This window comes from Poromitra crassiceps (assembly GCF_964638095.1).
Source record: "Poromitra crassiceps genome assembly, chromosome: 12".
In the NCBI taxonomy this organism is placed as follows: Eukaryota; Metazoa; Chordata; class Actinopteri; order Beryciformes; family Melamphaidae; genus Poromitra; species Poromitra crassiceps.
Genome location: NC_139632.1, coordinates 15,020,849 through 15,044,771, shown reverse-complemented (window position 1 = coordinate 15,044,771; position 23,923 = coordinate 15,020,849). Strand labels below are relative to the sequence as shown.

Here is a 23,923-nt window from a genome sequence, read left to right as displayed (position 1 = left end):
AGAACAAAAAACTTGTCAACAGACTTCCATGAAATTTAGTGAGAAGATGTGCATTAGGCCAAGAAACAATTGATCAGATCTTGGATCTGGGATTTGTGTGATCTGGACCATTATAACAAGTTGAAGAATTAATTGTTGGAGGTTTGCATTCTTGTGGCTTATACTCTTTCTATCATATTTTGTGTACATTTGACCGGTCTGCTACGCAAAACTGCCAGATTTAGCCGGATATCATTTAAGATTACTCACCACCTGCTAACTTTAGAGCTGTGACAAGTTCTCATTTTGTCACTTTTCAGATAGTTGTTAGAATGGAGCACCGGAGTGACTCATCTCCTCGGGACATTCTGGCGTCTATGGTCTCATCACTTACCCAGTAACATAACGGGCATAATCTTCCCAAAACATGGCCTATTACAGTAGTTCCCTGAGGTTTCCTGCCTGTGGAACAGACTCCCCCTGTGTTAGCCTTCTCCTTTCATGCTGTTTATCGCAAATGATGATATGGTAATGAGTTAATGTGAACGTTGGAATGAATCCAAATTATGACCGCTTAATGAGTGTTAAAAACTTTGTAATTTGTTGCATTATGTTTTGAGGTTATGTGCACAGATTTGTCATTACCAGCCACAAAGATAACACAGAGATCTGTCAGCTGTCCGCTTGACATTGTTTCTAGTCGTGTTTCCAAATGTTTTCTGTGTGTGTGTGTGTGTGTGTGTGTGTGTGTGTGTGTGTGTGTGTGTGTGTGTGTGTGTGTGTGTGTCTGTGTCTGTGTGTGTGTGTGTGTGTGTGTGTGTGTGTGTGTGTGTGTGTGTGTGTGTGTGTGTCTGTGTGTGTGTGTGTGTGTGTGTGGGGGGGGGGGGGTTAGTTATTGTGGTCCACTATCAAAAAAGTATAGATATTCAGGGGTTTATACAGCATAATCCCAATGATATTATTAATAAACTATGGGATTAGTATGGGTTTTTTGAATAGGCAGGTGCAGGCAGGATGACCTGTCTGACACCATGACGGCGATGGTGATTGCTGGGAGGCTTGATGCTGCTGTAGGAATGGGACACATCAATGTTGAACGCTCGGCGCAGCAGAGCTGCTGCAGAGAAATTGGGTAAGGCCACTTTGTTGCTCATATCCCAGTCAGTGTCTAGAAGCCTTTAATGGGTGTCTTGTCGCTATGGAAACTACTGTGAGGATGCCAAGTGGAAACTATGATGCTTTTGTTAGGTTATAGCATGGCAGAGTCAACAAAAACAACTTTTTTTTTTTATCTATTTATTTATTAGATTTTTCTCCAATTTTCTCCCCAATTTGGCCAATTCGCCCTGCTTTCCTGGTCATTGCTCCACCCCCTCTGCCGATCTGGGGAGAGTTGTAGACTAGCACATGCGTCCTCTGATACATGTGCAGTCGCCAGCAGCTTCTCTTCACCCAACAGTTAGGACACTACATTAGAACATCTGACGCTGCCATCTGGGAACGAGTTGCTCAGGAAGCCGTTTCAACGGGCAGGTTTCAAACCAATAGATCGGAGCGTGGCAAGATGGATTTGTCACGTGATCGTGATCTCGAGATCTCATGATTTCATGACTGAAATCAGATTTGTTCACAAACAATTTTGTCCTTCTAACAGGAATAAAAGAAAGTTGAACAAATGAGACACTGTAAAAGCGTAATGAACCTGTACGAGCTCTTAAAGGATGTTGATGTGTTGTGGTACGGCTGTGTGTCTTCATGATGTGTTCTGTTATACCTGCACAATTACTGTCAACAATGGTCTATACTCTCCTACTCTTCCATACGCTCTCTCCTCTCCCAGATTTCCCATTCTCTCCCCACCTCCTCCCTCCCCTGCTCTCTTCTCCCCCACACCCCCACCCCCCCCCCCCACTCCCCCCCTTCCCCTCTCCTGCTCTCTCCTCTTGCTCCTTCCCCACCTCCTATACCCTCCAACATTTCCCATTCCCTCCCCACCCCATCACTCTCTCACATTCCCCCTGCTCTCCTCCCTTCTCCTGCTCTCTCCTCTGCTCTATCCTTCATTTCTATATTTTCTATATTTCTCTATCAATTGTTCAAAATGTTATCTTTATTCTGTAATTTGCTACTGTTGTGTGTCAGCTAGAATTAGCTAGACATATTTTCCGTGAAGCCCTCTGAGACATGCTTGTGAATTAGGGCTATATAAATACACTTGACTTGACTTGACTCAACAGGTACATTTGGCACACTGATGAAAATGTGTTGACATCATAGACACACAGATTCTCACTGTAACAAGAGGGAGTAAACACACACACACACACACACACACACACACACACACACACGCAGTATAAACAGACTTACACAATGGCTTGTTTGCTCCTGTCCACTCTGGTAGACTTGGGAATATCATAACGAAGCCCACCCATGCCTTATTATGTGCTTGCCCTTTTCATATCTTATTTGACAGCTCTCTCTCTCTCTCTCTCTCTCTCTCTCTCTCTCCCTCTCTCTCTCTCTCTCTCTCTCTATACAACCACATTATTTACACAGTGGATCTATTCTTCTCACACACTCGCTGCACCAGCCGTCATCCATATGGTTTGCAGAACACACCTCCTGCAGTAGGCTATACCATTTAGTAGATGTATGCCCCCCCCACACACACACACACGCACCCACACGATACCCATTCTCGCCAAAAGTCAGGAATGCTACTCATTATTTTCCGAAGAGAAAGGCAGCCCCCCCCCCCGTCGTTAGAAGCCAAAAATGCCGGCAAGGGGGCGGGCATGGTGACGGGGCTTTTAACCACCAAGCAGACCATGGCGTTGGAAAGGCTAACCCCATCCAAGTGCCTAACCGTAACAACCACCAGGTGGACCAGTGCCTATCCTACCAACCAGCAGGGGGACCATTGCCTAACCCCAACCCCACTACCCTGTTCGTGAAAGGGGTACCCCGGGCGTGAAAAAGTAACGACAAGGGTCCCTGAGCGAACGTTTGTTCGTAGTTGGGAGTAAGAATGTGTTGCTCGGTTTCAAACTCTCTGCATAGGAACTCAAATTAAAATCAGCCATTTGCGGGGGGGCGGGAGGGGGGCAGTATCAATCAGGATTAATTAAATCACTGCAATGTAGGTGTCCCCATTATGCTGATATCTAATTTCTTACATAGAGTGATATGAATAGTCATCTCCTCTCCATCATGTGTCTTGCACTGTCCTTTTGGAGTGTATGTGAGGCGCTATTGTCCTTGTTGAGTTAGTATATACTGTGAAACTCTGCAAGTTGTCAAAATGTTTCAGATTAGAATATTTTTAGCATAGCAGAACCGCAGAACCACTGGGCTGCCCAGTGGTTCTGCCTTACAAAGGTGTCAAGATCTGCACTCTTCTGCACCAAACCCAGTTGAAGTCAGGTGCAAAAATGCAACTCTAAACCAAACACAGCAAAACCCACAAAAAGCATGTGGGATTCCACATGTGACTTTTTGTAAGGGAGAGAAGTTGGCTGTTAGAGGATGATTAAGAGAAGGGGATGATAATAACCAGGTGTCTGGTAGCTCCATTCACACATTCTATTTTTGAATTGAAATCTTTGTTCACACCTCAGTCCCTTCTTGGCACTTTGGCCTATTAGGGCAGGAACTGACAACTTCCTGTCATGTGCGCAGGCCGGGTAACCTTGGTAACCCTGCGTTCCCTGGCTATAGATTCACTTGCTGTGGAAGCTCTCCCACGGCTAGAAGGTTTTTCAACAGTGGTAAACCATTGATAGCCTACCAATTCTCAAACACTACCTTTTCTATCTATCTATCTATCTATCTATCTATAAAAGGGAGTAACTGGACTCTGTTTCAATTTTTGTCCCACTGATGATGTCACAATGTCTATGACATCATCAGGGATGTCATCAGTGACATCATTATTGACCAAAATCACTCTTGACTGATGATCACTGATGATGCCATAGGCAATGTGACATCATCAGTGATGTCACAGGCATTGCTGAGCTGCGGGCTTGGCTGCGCAGTGGGCGAGCCGAGGGTTTCAGCCCCAAATAGGCCTAACTAATTGATCAATTAGAAAAATCTAGTGTCATCTACCACAAAAAAGGCTTTAACTTAACAAAACAAAAATAACAACTTAATTAATAATCCCTGTTGCTAATAACTAATTAGCACGATTCACCCCTCACTCTCAGCCAAGGAGGCTTCAGCTACTGAGGACTCTCATCCTGGCACAAAACGATGTCATGGTATCACCCGCTATTGGAAGTGGCAGGGGTGAGATTTCTATCCCACTGAGCTGAGATAGAAAAGAAAGTGCCATGCGATTTTTTTTTAACCAATTATGCCTTTTATTGGCTGGCTGAGGACGATTTGCAGCCTCAATTCTCACTGTGTGTAAAGGGAAAATGTCAGATTTCTGTCTGTCAGTAATGTGTTCTATTTTTACCGGCCATTATGTTCTGTTGAAGCATTAATGAGTTTGAGGCCACATGCCGTTGATCACTGCCTTCGTCATAACACCATCACTACACCGCCACTAAATGCCCATCAGTCTCAGTTAGATAGCCTAACTCCTGTGGATCAGTCATATCTTCTGTTTCTATTAGTTTACTCTCTTTTGAAGAAACCAGGAATCTTGTGTGCTACGCGCGCTCGATTCCTAGGGTGGAGACTCTGGAGATGATGCACCATGGCTGCAGTTATGTAATCGCCCGCTCTGCGGGCTCCCAAAATTGTGACTGACAGACAGACAGACAGACAGACAGACAGACACCACCCAGGCGCCCACCCACCTAGGCACCATCATGCAACTCTGCGCCATCGGCTCATACTACATCACAGTTGCTCGAGTGACATCACTGTGACTTCACAACTGCCTGAGTGACATCACAGTTGGCAAATCACAGTTGCTCAAGAGACATCACTGATAACATCACAGTTGCTCGAGTGACATCACAATTGCTCAAGTGACATCACTGATGACATCACTTCTGTCACAAATCATGACTGACACTACCACAAACACGACCACAGAGCCTTTTTAACTAAGACACTGACATCACAGTTGCTTGAGTGCCATTACTGATGACATCACAACAATTACTTGAGTGACATCACTGATTACATCACATTCGTGACACACAACGTCGCCCGCCGCCAATTTTAACTAAGAGAGAAGAGAAGATGCTGATGGAGTTGGTGAATTTCACAGCAGGTTCACTTTGGACGAGTATGTTCATCCATGTACACAGCATCATGATGCTCTTTATAGGGCATTTATTCAAGCATCTAAGTGGAACTAGGCCTGTTTTGAGCAGTCCACACGAGTTTCTCTGCTTCAGTGCTTCAGAAAGCACATCTATTCCTGTGTTTCTCATTTGCAAGAGTTGGAAAATTAATCAACACATAACTTTATAGGCTACACTAGGTTATTTGCATCGGTCCTGGTTTGTTTTTTATCTTTTTTGTTTGTTTGTTTGTTAAGCTTGCAGCAACACACTCCCCAGTATCTTGCCTTGCAATAGCCTAGGTTTTGAACCCTGTAATTTAGGCAAAGATAAGCCTGCCGCTGTGCTCCAGCGTGCCTTGCTGGCAGTGGACATTTCTCAACAGGTGTTTACTCCGCGCCAGGTACTTTGCCCGAGGTCTGACCATAGGATGTGACCCTGCTGTAAGCTCATTTGAGTATGGCTAGGCTATCATAGACACATTACAAGTCGTTGTAGGACTGTTATAATGAACTTTCCATATGATTTACACTTACAGGCAACCATAATGTTCAACATAATGGTCTACTACTTAGTAGGCCTACCTATGTTAATCTCCACTCCTTGGGGTTGGAGGCCGGGCAGGCTATCTAATCGTTTAAATTTAGTTTGATTAAATTATTAGCCTAAATACATTAGCATGACTGCCTACGTTTTGTTCCTGACGGCACACCGTTTGTTAACCCAATCTGCAAATAAAAGCGGAATGTGCGGGGTTGGACACAGGTGGAGAGGCTAGTGATCTGTGGCGTGTGGCGCCACATGTCTCTTACAGTGCGGGGAAGAGTCGAGGGGGCACACGATAGAGGATTTTCTTTTCAGCCGCGTGTCATGTAGCTAGTTGACAGCTTTGTGTTCACGACACGTTGTCTGCTTTGGAGACGACCAGGATGGGGGATGTTCCAAATGCGAAAAGTTTCTTCCGTTTCTTTTACGCATGCAGTACCAGTAGACTAGTCATAGTGTTGATCGCATAACGTTAGGTGGTGAAGATAGGAGAGGAGAGGGAAGACAGAAGTGATCGGATATTAAAAATGAGTCGGTGAATTATTGCGCGTTTGTTGATTTGAAATCAATGGATCAGCCTGCGCTTCTTCTTTTTGCTCGGGGGATTGAGAATGGCCGCTCTGAAGACGTGACCTGTTGCGGCTTTTCTGTGCGCTACTACAAGTATGTGGGTGGGTGAAACGCTGCAAAATGGACCGTACACACCGAGTTTTGAGAGCTTACGATTTCATTTGAGACGCTAGAGTGTTAAATGATGCAAATTTGAATTATTTTTGGATCTGTTTTACGCAGAGCGCACTTGAGGGGCAAACGACGTGTTGCTTTGTCTGGGCTCCTCACTGGAGCGAAGACGTGACACACTGGACAGAAAGCCGCGACTGTTTTTCTGCTGAAGTGTTGGAACACTGGATACGATGTTTTTGTGAATAAAATTAGCCTACTGATGGACTAAAGCTGGTCAAGATCTCCCCCTCCACTGCTGCCAGAGCGAGCGCAGCACCGCGCCCTTGGAGGACCTAACCTCCTCTCCCTCCCTGACTCTCTCTTCTCTCCCGTTTTGGTTTGCTTTTGGCAGAATGGCCCGGTTCGGAGACGACGTCCCGGGCTTGTTGAGCTCTGGGGATGGGGGTTCCGAGCGCAACCGCAACCGGGATGGGGCGGCCGTGTCCACAGGCGGCATCTCCCCAGCCTTCAAGCAGACCAAAGCGCAGCGCGCCCGCACCATGGCCCTGTACAACCCCATCCCCGTCAGGCAGAACTGCTTCACCGTCAACAGGTCCCTCTTCATCTTCAGCGAGGACAACGTGGTCAGGAAGTACGCCAAGAAAATCATAGAGTGGCCATATCCTTTCTGCTTAGGGTGGAAATGAAGTGGGTAAGGTGTGATATACGTTAACACTCACCAAGATGTCCAAGCAGGCACATAGGAGAGAAATTAAAATATAGGTAAACTCCATCTGTTGATCAACAAACAAGTAACAACCACCAATAGAAATAAAAATCAACCTATTTCTAGAAAACATATAACCCATAAAACTTACATCAGTTGGATAGGCCTACTACTTTCTCTGATACAGTATTATGAATGTACTTGATTAAGATTTCTGCCAGCCTAAAAAGGAGGCGAAACTGTATTTTGTAAATAGCCTATAAAAAGTGGGTAAATTGAGATTAGGTGGGATTACTCTCAACAGCTACATTCCTGGCAACAAGTACACAGTTTTCCAACAGGCAAATCCTGTGCGCTATCGAGGCAAATTCAGCACCATGGATAGCAGCACACACACAGACACCCACAACACACTCTCTCTCTCTCTCTCTCTCTCTCTCTCTCTCTCTCTCTCTCTCTCTCTCTCTCTCTCTCTCTCTCTCTCTCTCTCTCTCTCACACACACACACACACACACACACACACAGCACCAAACAATTTGTTTTGTTTTGAGTTCAGCATATTCATTGTATCTCAGTTTATTGTTTCTTGCGGTTCTGCTGTGTCTATGTGTGTGTGATTGATTGATCAAAGACATTTCAGTGTTTCACCAACTGGATGTAACAGGAGTCAGGCCACATATTACTGAGATGACTCAGACTGGACCATGTGAATTCATGGTAGACTTGCCTTATCTTGAATAGGATAATTGTTGGTTATGTCTCATATTCCCTTCCACAGATTTAAAAAAAAAAAAAAAAAAAAGTTAAAATCAACACTCACTTTTCAATTTTGAACAGCAGGGGACATATTTAGATAGAATAGAATGGAACAATGATGTTTTGAGGCATAATGGTTGGCCCTGCCTTACTTCACCAAAGAAGCACAACCGAATGGACAAAATGTATGAGGTTGAATACAGAAGGATCTATCTTACAAACAAATAGTTAACACCTAATAAAATAATATTGGTGTAAATCTTCTGTACCTGCTGCATAGAGAGAAACAGAAATTCCTAGGGGAGGAGTCATCAGTGGAAAGTGGATTTAGACGGACACACAGGTCGTTCTCTATTCTCATGGAGGTGTGTCTTTTCTGTCAACAGGAGGCTACAGTATGTAGCGCTGCTGTAGCTAGCATAATCACTGCCTCTCCCACTGAGTAAATGTAGACCATTGAATGATAGATTTAACCACATTTTCAGCATCCAACCTCCATTCGTGAAAGTTCCAATACTAAAATCTAGCTGTCACTATCTGCCCAAACACTGTCAATGAGCCAGAGAGTGGCATTATCCAAATCCATATTACATAGCACTTTTCTATTTTTTTTCTTTACTTTTTGCTGTTAGATTCATGATTACTTGCAGCCACTTGCCAAAACGCAATGATTGACTCGTCTGTTACTGAAAAGGGAAAAGTCTGGTTTCCTCTTATTGAGGAGAACCACACGTCAAGTGTCTATTGGTGGTGTGATGTCTTTGTGCTGCTGTAGTGCAGCTCAGCAGGTGTCCAGGTGTGTGGCCTCTCCGCCTCTATTGTTCCGCTCCATTCAGCAGCTTCCTGACTGCCTGCCTGGCTGACTGCCTGACTGCCTGGCCTGCTGACTTTAATAACCCAGCAAATAGAATGGGCATGCTTCTATTGTTCCTCTGAGTCTATTGAGGTTTTCTTTGGGTTCACATGTTCATTGAAGTGTTTAAAAATAGAAAGTGGTTGAAAACGTGTTGGAAAAAAGGTTGAGGTGTGTTTGCGTTGCGTGTAGAGTTACAGATACTTGCAACCAGAGGTTGGGATAATTTCTAAAAATGTTTGAGGCACTTTTACCTAGAAATGACAAAATGACACACAACTCTATTCTAGTTTTAGATCGTATTTATCAATGAATTATACTCTATGGAAAAAGTATATGACAAGAAATGGCTTTAAATCTCAATACTATTTATTTAACAACATCCCCAAACTAAAGTCTGTCCATGAGCAGAAGGAAAGCGGGCAGACTAAATAACCTTCAGGTTAATGTGTTGTTGTGGAGGGAGTGTCCCATTACAGCTAATGAGCTCAACTGTATCTGATTAACAGACATTAACAGGCATAACATGTAATGAAGTCTGATTGCTGTGTCGTATAGTATTATATCAAGCCATTACTCACGTTGCTTCCTATTGTGCTTTTGAAGGGAGTGATGCTGAGCAGGTGGTTGAGCGTCTGGTCAATGCGACGGATCAGGCTGTTGGTAAACAAATGGCTTCAACAGCTTCTGGGGGCAACCGACCCTTTTCACAGGGGCCATTTTGTGTCGAAAAAGGCAGGGTAAACACAGGTGCAACCAACTCACTAATTAGGGCCCCAGCACTGGAACACCTAAATGTACTGGAAGTTGGAAACCATAATGCACCTATGTTACTCCCTGCCTTTTAGACACAAAATGGTGATGTATAGTTTTTGAGATATTAACATTTGTTTGGCACAGCTTTTCAGCTTTATTTCATACTAGTTTCTGCTGCAGTGGCACCCGGAAGGGCTTTCTTGTTGTCGTGATGATGTCACGCTGATTTGTCCTATATCTGCTCTTTCTGTGAGGAGAGGCTCGCTCGCTGAGGTGCGAAGATTCAGTACGCAGTGGACCTGGTACACAGAGTACGTACACACATCCATGTATACAGTATACATGCACGTACACATAGTCAGGGGTCTTAGTGATTTGCGGGTCCTAGGCAAAGGAGAGCATGGGGCCCCCTGAATCCCGACCCTTTTTCTTTTTAATCCATATCCATTCAGTTTGATTGGCTGAGCAAAGTATGCATGCAAGCCCCACCCCCCCGCTCTACATGGGTAGCTTTGCTGCTGCTGCTGCTGCTGCTGCTGCTGATGTAGCCTGGTTAAAACCATCCGGATCCGTGAACTCACATTCTGCTTAGTTTCGTGGATCCCTCTGGACTCGGTGCTGTGCACAGTCAGTGTGGGGCCCCAGGCAGCCCCGCCTCCCTTTGCCTCATAGGTAAGACCCCCCCCCACACACACACACATAGTATCCATGCATACATTTGCATACAAATACACACACACACACACACACACACATACAGAGAACTGGTACTGACACTGCTCTATTATATTAGTGCTACACATAAGAGCACCAACACAACCAAGCACCCTGCTTCACATTAGGCACACAGATTCAAGTACAGACACACACACACACACACACACACACACACACACACTCACACACATACTCTCACACACACACACGCACAATCTCAACACGACATCTCCTAAAGGTCAGCCTTTTGTTCGAGCACCATGTGTGCCGCGCTCGCCCTGCCATAAGTGGCTCTTTCTTTCAGAGTGTTCAGGTAACAGCGGTCGGTCATCAATGCAGGAATCCTCTGGAGGCTCCCGTGGCCCGGGGGCGTGACGCCCGGAGCCTCGGTGACGTGTGTGGGCTTCCGAGCGCACGAGCGTGTGGCTGTGGCGGCGGGCTGATGCGTGAGTTCTGCCTGGCAGCCTACCCGCGGCGCCGGTCGATGCGAGGCCACTCGGGGGCCAGCGGGGAAGAGGCGGGGCTAATGAAGCACATGGCCCAAGTTGAGTGCCGCAGGCCTGGAGAGGCTGGCAGCTGCTCCTCCTGTCTGATCCCTAGATCACCACCGGAGGCCCCCGCAGCGGGAAACTTCCCAGTGAGAAGATACACCTTTAAATAATTGATTGTTGGATTTAATAGTTTGTTTCATCAGTGCAGGTGCAAATAACCATGTGTGAGACACGGCCGCTGGTAGCCCATATTTTTCAGACATCAGACGGGGGGTGTGAGTTCTCCTCTTTTTTTCAGGTTTATTTTGGAAACGACTCTCATTTGTCTTTATGCTTTTCCCTGCTTTACCGAGAGTTTTACGGTGGCTCTAGTTGAAGAATATGGCACTAGTATTAAATAGCCAAGTGCTTGACTCTCGTGTTTATTCTCAAACACTCTGCTAGGCATGCGTGGTTCTTCATTCCAACAATCTGCTGACAGAAAGTTCATATTCTCAATCCACAAAACATCAGACTTGATGTATGTCCCACCATTAAAGCCCTTCTTCTCACGCTCCATCAACACTTCTGGCAGTCAAACAGCTGTATTTCCACCTGCCTCTATATGTCCTGACCTCGAGGTGTGTATAAGAACAAAACAATCATTTCAGACTATGGCTCGGAGCTGACACGGCTGTCGTGTGTGAATAGGGCTGACTGAGCTATGGCCACATTCATCCTCAGGATTAACTGGCTGGCTCAGGCCGGAGGCTCAGATAGAGGAGGAGTGGACCTGAGTAGTAGCTCAGGATGGAGGCTCAGATAGAGGAGGAGTGGACCTGAGAGTAGCTCAGGATGGAGGCTCAGATAGAGGAGGAGTGGACCTGAGAGTAGCTCAGGATGGAGGCTCAGATAGAGGAGGAGTGGACCTGAGAGTAGCTCAGGATGGAGGCTCAGATAGAGGAGGAGTGGACCTGAGAGTAGCTCAGGATGGAGGCTCAGATAGAGGAGGAGTGGACCTGAGTAGTAGCTCAGGCCGGAGGCTCAGATAGAGGAGGAGTGGACCTGAGAGTAGCTCAGGCCGGAGGCTCAGATAGAGGAGGAGTGGACCTGAGAGTAGTTCAGGATGGAGGCTCAGATAGAGGAGGAGTGGACCTGAGAGTAGCTCAGGCCGGAGGCTCAGATAGAGGAGGAGTGGACCTGAGAGTAGCTCAGGCCGGAGGCTCAGATAGAGGAGGAGTGGACCTGAGAGTAGCTCAGGCCAGAGGCTCAGATAGAGGAGGAGTGGATCTGAGAGTAGCTCAGGCCAGAAGCTCAGATAGAGGAGGAGTGGACCTGAGTAGTAGCTCAGGATGGAGGCTCAGATAGAGGAGGAGTGGACCTGAGAGTAGCTCAGGATGGAGACTCAGATAGAGGAGGAGTGGACCTGAGAGTAGCTCAGGCCAGAGGCTCAGATAGAGGAGGAGTGGACCTGAGAGTAGCTCAGGCCAGAGGCTCAGATAGAGGAGGAGTGGACCTGAGAGTAGATTCAGGACCGAGAGCTAGTCGAGCTCTGGACTGTATCAGAGACGTATTGCAGGTGCAGAGCCATGGGTGGCTTCATTGTCAGCGAATAGCACACTGACCATGGACTCCAACAAGTTGTACATGCTGCAAATGAGCTTATTATAGTCTGATAATGTCATCTCTCCTGAGCCAGAAAACATACCTGTATCCTCAGAAATGTACAAAAATTCAGTCACCTTTTCTATTTTGTCCTTTCAATTCTTTAACCTTTCCTAGCCTTAAATATAGTTGGTTATTTTGCCTTATCGTCAGTTTACTTGCTTGTATCACTCCACCTTGAGAGAACACCCCAGTCTTTTCTCTACTTTATGTTTGTATATATAATCCTGCCCTCTGCATAACACACACACACACACACACACACACACACACACACACACACACACACACACACACACACACACACACACACACACACACAGGCCACAGCCAACTCTCAGAATTGCAATAGGCTCGGCTCAGATGCCTGTGATTCGTTTGCATTTTCACGCCTTTGTAATAATAATAACACGGGGCTTGAAGCCAATCTGGGCGTCGGCGTGTTCACAGATGCACAGCGCGTCGCGCTCCATCTCTCCGTCTATTTTTACACGCATGTTTGAGAGTGGAGGCAGAGTGCCATCTTCACAGTGACTCACAGCTCGCCTCACGAGACGCCTCCTTGCCGGGTTCTGCATGGCTGACGATCCTTGACGTCAAATTTGCTTCCAAAAATAAAAGTTCCGTGACGTCATGCAGCAGCGAGACGGATAGGGTGGTTTTGGATAAAGAAAGACACTTGTTGAGTGGGGTTAAGTATTGTGAACAGACCTCCAACTGAGCATGGAATTTTTTGGGAGATGTTTCCAGTCAGGGAAAGTCAGAAAATTTTATTCATTCTCTGGGGAAGTAAGAGAATGGGAATTTTACAAATTATGCACAATTTTGCAGCGTGTTTCTCACAGTCGCTGGTGGTTTGTACACAGTAAGTACACACTGTATAGCAGCTTCTCCAGCTTCTCGCTGTGGAAACAAGACTCTTTACCCCTAAATAACTTTTATGAGGTGAAAAACAAGTTCAAGAAACCAGGAAGAAACAAAACCTTTAGGTCGTTGAAGTGTGCCGACTTGCAAAGTGAGTGATCAGAAGTCATGACATTTTACATCAGAGATCTTTGAGGTCACCTGTGTGAGAGCCTATGTGTATTTATATGTACAGTACAGTATATATAGTTATAATATGATGGGGCCTTACAGTAGGTATGCAAACATCCTATCTCTCTCTTCTCCCCCTCCCTCCCCCCTGTTCGCCCCTTCTCTCCCTTCTCTCTCCCCCCTCCCCCTATCTCTCTAATATAAGATTGTTCAATTCTGTTTATTGGTAGTGCTTAGCTAGACTTAGCTAGACATATTCTCTGTAAAGCCCTCTGAGACATGCTTGTGAATTAGGGTTATACAAATACACTTGACTTGACTTGACTTGACTTGACTTGACTTTTTCTTGGCAGCCTCTTTGCCCAATCTGCCAACCTCACACCTTGTTTTATTTTGGGCCGTTTTCACACGGTTAGGCACAGGCAGCACACTCACACCTGGGGTCTCATTTCAAAGTTTCTTATGCAGAGATGTTTTCTTAAAAACTTTGAAAACAATTTCCTGTCATTACTCAATGTATTAATGGTCTAGACATCTTTTTTTTTTTACTTGTTTTGATCATGTTCTTGGAAATGACCGCATAATTTGATCCAGGATAAAGTTAAAAATATATATACCGGTATATTATTATAATAAATGAGGCCTTTGACAAGTCCTTGTTCGGTTGACAACCTTATTCATCTAAATGAGATTAAAACACTGGCCTATAGGTCCCTCATCTTGTGCTCTAAATTACCCAGTGTATTGGCTTCTGTGTGTGTGTGTGTGTGTGTGTGTGTGTGTGTGTGTGTGTGTGTGTGTGTGTGTGTGTGTGTATGTGTGTGTGTGTGTGTGTGTGTGTGTGTGTGTGTGTGTGTGTGTGTGTGTGTGTGTGTGTGTGTGTGTGTGTGTGTGTGTGTGTGTGTGTGTGTGTGTAGATACAGCCATAGATACACGGGAGCCAGAGATAGTTCAGCTGCCCGGTAACCATCTTGTGGCATTGACTTTTGGCTGGGAGAGAAGCCCGTTGCCGTGGATACCTCTCTCCTCTCTCCTTCTGTCTTCATCTTCTCTCTTTTCTTCCCTTCCTTACCTCCGTGTCTCTCCTCCCGTCTCCTCGCCGCCCCCTCCTGTTTGTTGAGTGTGTTTGAGGGAATGCGGGGTGTGGCTGGCTGGCTGCCGCTGAGAGCTCTCACTGTGCCTAAAGCCTTGCTGCTGATTGTAGGGCAGTGAATCAGAAGATCCACTTCACTTTGAGACAAAAACAAACCCGAGACTGAGACAGAATATTATCTAGTGAAGCTCATCTTTGTGATCTCTCATTATCTACTAGCTGCTGATGGCTGCTGTGGTTTGGAACAATTCACTGATTGTCTTTACACTCAACAGTCAGTGTGCGGCGCAGCCCAGGTCTGAGTCAGAGTCCCTGGAGGCTGGTGGGAGTCAGATTGTATTTGCTCTGTTTATTTAGCTTTTCATCACTCACATGTCCCTGGATAACCCTGCTGGGTTACAGCTGCCAGCACAACATTGATCCGTCCGCTGTCATCACACTTATTCGCTGTCATTGCCTCCTACCAGCCCACCTCATTCCTCAAGCTCCGCCCTCCCTCTCTACGTAGGCTATATCAGGGGTTCCCAAACTTTTCCATGCCAAGTCCCCCTGGATAGCATTAGAATTTGGCCGCAGCCCCCTATTGCAAGATGTCTTAAAAAACCCATTGACAATTATACTATTGAAAATGTCAAAAATCACATCCATACAACCTCAGAATATATTTCCTTACTTTTACTAATGCAATAACCCAATACTTATATTTGTATCTCAAATATTTTCTAATTTCTTCATATTCAATATTTAATATTTCTATTTTTCCGTTATAAACATTGTTCCAGACTATCACCCACACCAGGGGGAAATGACAATGAATGTGATGACGTTTTGACTGGCAGCCGTGACAGGCAATTAGAAAGATGGGCATGGCAAATATGATTATTATATTCCACATAATATTATGTGGGAGGAAAGGATCCAATTATATTTGTTAATACTACACTAGATAGAATTATAAAATATAACAAAAATATATTTAGTTATTTATTGTAGTATTGACAAATATAAGTGAAGCATTTCCTTCCCCATAAAGATGGTGGGCCCTATCTTGGTAAAAGCTGTAATTTAGTGCTTGCGCGTCTTTAACGCCGGGCGCAGGCGCAAATTGGAGGCGTGCCAAGTCATCTGCTATTCTCCGTGCCCCGCAAAATGCCACATGCGCGCAGTGCAAAAGGGATTTGGGCGGTCTTAGCCATCTGCATTATTCACAGGTGTGGCCTGGCAATGCCTGGGCGTTACATCAATCAAACCAATCAGATTCCCGTCTCACATTCCTTTTAATACAGTTTGCGCGATGCATGCTGTAATTCTCTCCATGTGTAATTTGGACATCTCACAACAACCATTGCATCATATGTTCACCTGTTAAAAACATCTGTGATTTGCAGGTTTTAATTGATGCAATTCGGGTTCATTCATTGACTGGAAAATAGAAACGTGTTGGAAACAATAATATTGCAAGTAGGCTACTACAATGTCCAAGTTTTCTAAATTAATTTCCCATTAACCCCTCTTTGTAGCCTATTTGTTCCTGTTTATTTTTCCACAGAAAACCCGACTAGTCTGGTTGGGGATAATTAGTTTCAGTAGAACTTTTTTATTTTCTTTATCACTGAGAGCGAGGGCGAGTGAGTGACATAGCCGAGAGGGGCGGTTTGGAGAGAGAGGGAGATGAGAGCTGACAGAGAACTAACTGACAGATCAATGTAGGCTACTCAAAGGGGGGAAATAATTGTAGACTAATATTTTAGTAGGCTAAGGGCGGGTTCACACCAGCCTTGTTTAGTCCGGTCTATCGGACCTTTCCCCTTTAGTACGGTCCATAGGGTCGGTGTGAACGCTCCTACTCGAACTCTGGTGCGGACTAAAAACCGCGCTCTGGTTCGCCTGTGAGAGGTGGTCTCGGTCCGCTCTCAAGCGAACTCTGGAGCGGCCCATTTCTGGTGTGAACCCCACCCGGACTAGTCGGAGGAAGCATGTGGTTTTTTGTGTTGATTTTTTTGGTTATTTCCTGTTTTGGAAGCTCCCACTGAAGAAGAAGCTGCTTGCTAGCTGTAGCAGTTAGCTAGCTTATCTCGTCTCGTTACCAGCGACATCACAAACAGACACAAATGACTAGTGGCAGGGTTTGTTTACTTTTGCCCCGACAAATTGTATGGCCAATCCACCTTATTTTTGGCGGCCATGATGCACCATGATGCTTCCTTCTGCTGTCCTCTTCCCCCGTTACGTCTAGCTTGACACAACCATAGACTGTAAAAAGGGACACAACACAGCGCGTCTATGTACCCATCTGTAAACGTTGCAGCTGAGCTGATAAATGCCGACTTGTTCAACGAGCAACAGGTTAGCGGATGTGATAGAAAACATTATTAGGCTACATTCCCAAAACTAGTGTTATTTTGTAACGAGCAAACTTTTAACGTCGGAGTTCAACAAGGAAATGCGATGCGAGGAGGCACCGGGAGGCACGTGCTGCAGTGCAGATTACCCCGCTAGCCAGGCGCTTCTCGCTCATACAGTGCAGAGTACTATCCAGGCAGCGTCAAGCCAACAAGCGTAAACACACAGCTGCTCACGTTCTAGTCCAGATATTGCTCCCAGAATTATTTTACAGCGGAGCCTCACAAAAATAATGTGGATAATAGAACGAGATTTCTGCCCACGTGACTTTGGTTCGTGTGGGCAGGACTAGTGGATTTTGGCCTTGTGAACGCAAACCGAACCAGCTGAAAAACGAAACAATGTATCATCCTCTTCTCTGGCCCGAACCAAGGACCCGGACTTTCTGGTGTGAACCCGACCTAAGTATTTATTTTAGCATTGGTGATTCATTAATCTGGGTGATGCAGTATGGTGTGCGTGCGTGAGGTTTCGGAGAGAGATAGAGAGGGAGAGAGAGGGGGTAGAAAGACGCTATCAGCATGTTTGTGGCACTTTACATGCGATAAAAGTTTTTCAGTGAATAATAGTTGATTGCCTCACTGAATAATCTGCTGTTCCGCAATTTTAGCAGCAGAATTTGATGTCCTGGTATTTGTATTTTAATGGGACATCCATGCGTAATGACGTATCCAAGGATTTCCCCTGCACGGCGCTGCGCAGAGCGGAGAATAATGGTACGCTCAAGCGCAGCGGGGTTTTTCTGCGCTAAAACCTGCTTTTCAGAGGTCTTAGCACAAAAAGTTGCGCGTATAGGGACCATAGCAAATGTGAGGATTTATGGCAGTCTGCGCTCATCTGACGATAGCATAGACACGGCGTTACGGCGCGCAAACCAGGGCACAAGCACAAAAGCAGATATCGCTTGTACGACGATAATGCCCGGTATTTTTAAAGCATTTACATTCATTTGCTGAGGCCCCCTTAGTGTCGCCTGGCGGCCCCCCAGGGGGCCCCGGCCCCCACTTTGAAAACCGCTGGGCTATATAACAGCCTTATTCTCCTTCGCTGATCACCCTTTTCCCCCTCATCGCTTATTTCTCATTAGGTCTCCTTATTCCTCCCTCTCTCCACTCCACTCCAGATCTAACCTCCCCTGCTTCCTACCTCTTCTGCACATAACCAGGAGAAAGAGCACAGCCCACCCACCACATTAGATCAAGAGCACATTGCTGGCTTAGCCTCAGGGAGGAGTTGAACCATCAACCTCAGAGGTCTGTTGGTGCATGCTGGGAAGCTTGTTGTAGTAGGAGTGACCCTATTTAACAGATCAGGTTTCTGACCCACCCATTCATCCCTCTTTGATAAGCCTTTGATTGCCTGTGCATGGGCGTGCGTGTGCGTGTGTGTGTGTGTGCGTGTGCGTGTGCGTGTGTGTGTGTGTGTGTGTGTGTGTGTGTGTGTGTGTGTCTGTCTGTCTGTCCCTGTCTGTTCCAGCTGTCCTCAGACAAGGTACAGTAGAGGCAGTGTCTGGATGAGTCTCAGGCCCCCGGGCTAAAACATGACAGGTTAATGCTGTTTCATACAGAGGAATCAATGTTTGTCTGTTTTATCTCTATACTGACATTATATTATAATGAAGTTGCAGCGCCGGTGGCTTTGATTTAATTAACTCAACTAATTATGTCCTATCCTAAATCAATGTGATTTGATGTGAAAAAGCAACATTCTAAAATGGCAGTGAACAATTGAGTGTTTATAGCAGAGGAGAGGAGAGGATTTACTGCTTTCTACCAGGTGCTCTGCATTGCATCTTTCCACTAGCCTGCTTCTGCTAGCCTATAATGAGACAGAATACATGCTACATGTTGCAGATTCATCCTGGCAGCTTGCCAGTGGCCTCCGTGTTGTCAGTTGGTGAACTGAGAGCCAACTTTCTGTGCCCTACACAAAGTATAATAACAATCCTAATGTCATTTTTAGTCCACAGTACACAGACACATTTTCAAAACACCCTCTGATTAATCGACTGCATTTGCGTTGTGTTTGATTTGGTGTATATATTCTCCTTCCCTTTCAAACTGTGAATCATCCACGTGTCACTTAAGGTCAACACTACCAGAAGGTCAGCATTAGGTAGGTCTACAAGTTTGGTAAGCTCCTTAACCTTGGCCTTCCACTCCGTTTGAGTACATGATCCTCGCTACCATCATCGCCAACTGCATCGTCTTGGCTCTGGAGCAGCACTTGCCAGGAGAGGACAAAACCCCCATGTCTAAGAGACTGGTGAGACACAGCGCACGCACGCACGCACGCACGCACGCACACACACACACACACACACACACACACACACACATTGATATCTTTATTTGTGTTCACATTTAGACAAGACATCCTTGAACACATACACACACTTCACAATATTTTTTCAAGTCGCTCAAATGCAATTTATATAATTATGATGGAGCATTCATTCTCAGAAATAAAAAAGGAACCCTTTTATTGCAAAAGAATTCAAAATGACAGCCAACGATGAGACACAGTGGCATGTTGTTAACGATCAGTCTGCCGATCTGCCTTTTGCCTTCAACAGGAGAAGACAGAGCCCTACTTCATAGGGATGTTCTGTTTCGAGGCGGGGATAAAGATCATCGCCCTGGGCTTTGTATTCCATAAAGGCTCCTACCTCAGGAACGGATGGAACGTCATGGACTTCATAGTGGTCCTCAGTGGGTGAGTGCAGCTGAATCTGTGTGTGTGCATGCTTGCGCGCGTCTGTGTGTGCACACGTGTGTTTATACTGTACGGTATTTGGATGTATATCTGTGAAGATTTATTAGCATGATCAGTGGATAGGAGTGGTTGGTGTGTGAGATGCAGACAGTGTATTCAAAACACCTGATGTTACTGGGCCACATTCAGGTCAACAACTGAGGGATGTGCAGCTTTTCAAATGCAGGCTTTCTGGACACACAGCTCACAGTTGTTTCTAATGAGCTTGGCTGCTCAAGTTTGGCCAGTAGCTTGCTTTGCATTGCTTGAGATGAAGTTCCTTGTTGTTTGCCGGTCTTGATTGAATGTGAATCACACCTGCAATTTGGTTTTCTTTAGCATTAGCCACAGTACCATATTACCCACAATGCCTTGCGTTGCCACAGCAGCACCCAGGAAGTGGGCTCGTGCTACATTTAATGCATAAAATATAGCTGATAGTGATAATATACAATTTGATTCTTTAAACATCTGACCCTTTAGAAAGTATGTCACAAACGGACAGCCCTTCTCAATCCTCGCTAAAAACGGGTCCATTGGAGTGAATGGAGATGTTGCAACTCTTCTATTATGGATCTGGCATTAGCTAATGATCACATGATTTTTATTTATTTCACATGAGTGGGAAAGGGGGGAGTTGGCCGTGACGTAACAGACAACCAAATCGGCCATTTTGGAGTGCCCCCCCAAAAAAGCGGGTTTGAACCCATAGAGGGCTCTCTTGCTGCCTCAAAACTATACAGTCTATAGAATTCTAACAGTTTAGTCTCAAATGTGGAGATTTTGACCAGAATCCTTTATGCACCACCTCAAAAGCCATATATATATTGGTTAAAAGCTGAAAAAAGTGTTTTAAGGGTTAGTTACTCTTTAAGTACTGATGGGAAATGTGTTCATTTCACCTCATCTTGACCCGAGTCAAGTTTTCGCTTGGTTCATTTTGTTCTGCTGGGCTTTTCAAGCATGAGTAGCTGCAGGCTATCATATTTCAATATCCATCTCCTTATACTGATAAAACCTTTTGCTAAAAGCATTTTGGAATCATTTCCTGCATTTTAAGGCAGTCTTGGTGTGGTTTGGTCTGCACCACACCACACACACAAAAACATCAATTTACATAATGATTTACATGCACATTCACTTTTGAATGGTTTTGCTAACGAGTAGTTTTGGAAATCAATGTATTAAACTCAATCCACATGAGGAGACAGTGTACACCTCTCCACTTGCCAAAGCTGGGTTTATTTTCCTTCGTTGACTTAATTAATTTCGCCAGAGTCATGGGAGAGATTTAGACTGGTGTAGCAGAACTTGAGGCTTAAGTGCAACCTAAACACAATATTGGAGCAGACTGAACACTGAAGCAGTGAAGTGATGCCAACAGCAGCTGCAGTCTGTTGTGAGGTGGCTACAGCTCGTGCTTTCCCATAATCTAGCATCTTATTCTGTGTACTTACAATACATGGATTATGTGGTGCTTAAAGGCCCAGGGGGGCTCATACCAGTCTATCTATTCAGTGAGGGAAAGGTGTTACTTTTGTTATTTTAAAAGGGCATTTGATAGCAGTTGCCTTTTCAAGAGCGCTAAAGTGACTCACTGTGTCAGAGCTGAAAGAGGAAATGTTTATGGTTGTAAAGGACACACACGCACGCGTGGATGAAATATTAATAAATCCATAGCACAAAAGTAGAAAGGGTGTCAGACAGACAGGTTCTTAGAGAATTCTATGATTGTGGCTGTTCCATTATTGATGAGCTGAGCTGAGGCTTGCCTCCGAACGATACCCAGCGCTTTGTCAGAGAGAGGAGGAGAGAGGGAGGGAGGAGGGGGAGAGAAAGAGTGCATAGAGAGAGGAGGAGAGAGGGGGGCGGAGGAGGGGGAGAGAAAGAGTGCATAGAGAGAGGAGGAGAGAGGGAGGGAGGAGGGGGAGAGAAAGAGTGCATAGAGAGAGGAGGAGAGAGGGGCGGAGGAGGGGGAGAGAAAGAGTGCATAGAGAGAGGAGGAGAGAGGGAGCGAGGAGGGGGAGAGAAAGAGTGCATAGAGAGAGGAGGAGAGAGGGGCGGAGGAGGGGGAGAGAAAGAGTGCATAGAGAGAGGAGGAGAGAGGGGCGGAGGAGGGGGAGAGAAAGAGTGCATAGAGAGAGGAGGAGAGAGGGAGGGAGGAGGGGGAGAGAAAGAGTGCATAGAGAGAGGAGGAGAGAGGGGCGGAGGAGGGGGAGAGAAAGAGTGCATAGAGAGAGGAGGAGAGAGGGGCGGAGGAGGGGGAGAGAAAGAGTGCATAGAGGGAGGAGGAGAGAGGGGGCGAGGAGGGGGAGAGAAAGAGTGCATAGAGAGAGGAGGAGAGAGGGGCGGAGGAGGGGGAGAGAAAGAGTGCATAGAGAGAGGAGTGACATACCGTAAGGGGAAGTGTGGAAGACGTGTAGGGGACAGTCAGTCGCCCCCAGCCTCCTCGGCGTGTTGATCATGTGACGCTCAGCCCCACGGCAAGCGACTAGGGCCAAAATTAGAAGCTTAATTAAAACACAGCGAGACAGACACACTGGATGCTAATGGATGGTTCTAATCTCACCTTTCTGAAGGGAGGGGGGGAGAGACACACACACACACAGGGGAGAGATAAAGAGACACAGAGGGAGAGTTAAAGAGAGAGAGGCCTGCCTAGTTTTAAGGCTGATTTATGGTAGGGCAAGGGCGCTCGACAGAAAATAAAGAGACACGCAACGTTTGTGAACGTCCATTTGACTGTTAAAGGTGCAGTGATTTTTTGATGTTAGAATAAGTCTTAAATAGCTCTACATTCTGACAGCCTTCACTCATAGAGTTTTTAGTCAGTAACGTGCCTCTCCCAGTCCCTCCCCTCTGCAGTAACCAGAAAATTAATTTGTGGAATCCTCTCTCCTGATTGGATAAAAGTACGGTAGGATGGGATCCCAGAACATTTATTTTCTGTATACTGCAGAGCAGATGACCCATGCTACTGACCAAACACTCTATATCAGTGATGGCTGCCGGAAAGTAGAGCTATTTAACACTTTATTTTTTTAGTTTATTTTAATACCACTTACACCACCTTTAAGACACAAGCCAAGTAACATTAAAATTCCATGACACAGAATAATCTTCTTGACCACCGAGTGGTTATTGTTTAGCCTACTGTAGTCTCAACGCCAGACCCATGAGAGTTCTTACGCTGATACACTACGTTACTGCATGCTGCAGACAGAGCTCTCCCTGGGTCTGGGACGCTTCCCCCCAGCTGGCTGGTTAGGGGAGGGAACCGTTCACTTGGCCAGTGATTGGCCAGTGGTGGATTCAGTCTTCCCCAATCAGTAACGACTTTGCGATCAGACGACACGGGAGGCGCAGCCCATTTTTCGAACCGCTCTCTCATCGGTGCTACGACCTGTCACTCATTCAATTTCAACCCGCCTTCAAAAACCAGCAGTGGCTGTGAAGTGGCACAGACTCACTTATGTAGTATGCGGAGCGCAGCGATTCAACGTTATATTTGAGTCTGGGGAGGGAGAGACTAAGCCTACTGTAACATTTTCGTCTAAAAGTAAACATAGCCTACCTGACCCGTAGATCTTTCCACCAACATACATACATTTTTGCAGTCCAACATACTGATACTCAGAATACCGGCAATCTCTTTCCATGACGTTAATGCCATCTGCGCAGCTTTGTATTCTTTCAGTAAAGAGTAGCGATACTGTCTGACTTGTTCTGCCAGTTTTTCAGCTAGACCCTATTTGCTGCGAGCTAAGCGAAATTAATTAAACGAATTAAACAAGGACGACAAAGTTACAGACCAAAATATCAATAAGAGCATTCAGTTAATTGAAAACTAAAATCTCCATGGCGACGTTAGTGTGACACAATGTGACTACCCAATCGCATTGCGCGACAAAATACGACGGTGCCCGCGACATAACAAAATTTTCCAGATGTTGAAAACACTTCATTTCTGTCGAATGCCCTACCTCAAATCAGCCCTTACTTTTCTCATGACTTTACAGTGAGTTGTGTCACTTGTGTGTATAGATTGGGCAATCCTTCTTCATGCGTTTCCATCTTCTGCAGTGGTCAGTGTGTGTGCTTCTTCCTGACTCTTCAGCAATCTGTTGGTATTTTCAAATGATGACTCTGACGTTACAAACACAAAACGTAATTTTCTCTGAAAGTCACAGAAGCCATATTCCATCTGTCACAGTAATATGAAAGAATGTCTAGACATGCCACCACTCTGTCACCGCCAA

The 23,923-nt window shown here is 45.6% G+C and overlaps 1 protein-coding gene across 1 annotated transcript in view; it reads left to right on the top strand.

Moving 5' to 3' along the window:
- Positions 1-23,923, top strand: part of cacna1ea (calcium channel, voltage-dependent, R type, alpha 1E subunit a) — a gene marked incomplete at both ends in the record, with an annotated part of 139,103 nt that overhangs the window by 30,366 nt on the left and 84,814 nt on the right. Inside the window, 3 exons of the mRNA XM_083647225.1 lie at positions 6,847-7,131; positions 19,070-19,175; positions 19,486-19,625. Of these exons, the coding sequence (XP_083503351.1) occupies positions 6,847-7,131; positions 19,070-19,175; positions 19,486-19,625 (531 nt within the window). The remainder of the gene's footprint in view (positions 1-6,846; positions 7,132-19,069; positions 19,176-19,485; positions 19,626-23,923) is intronic.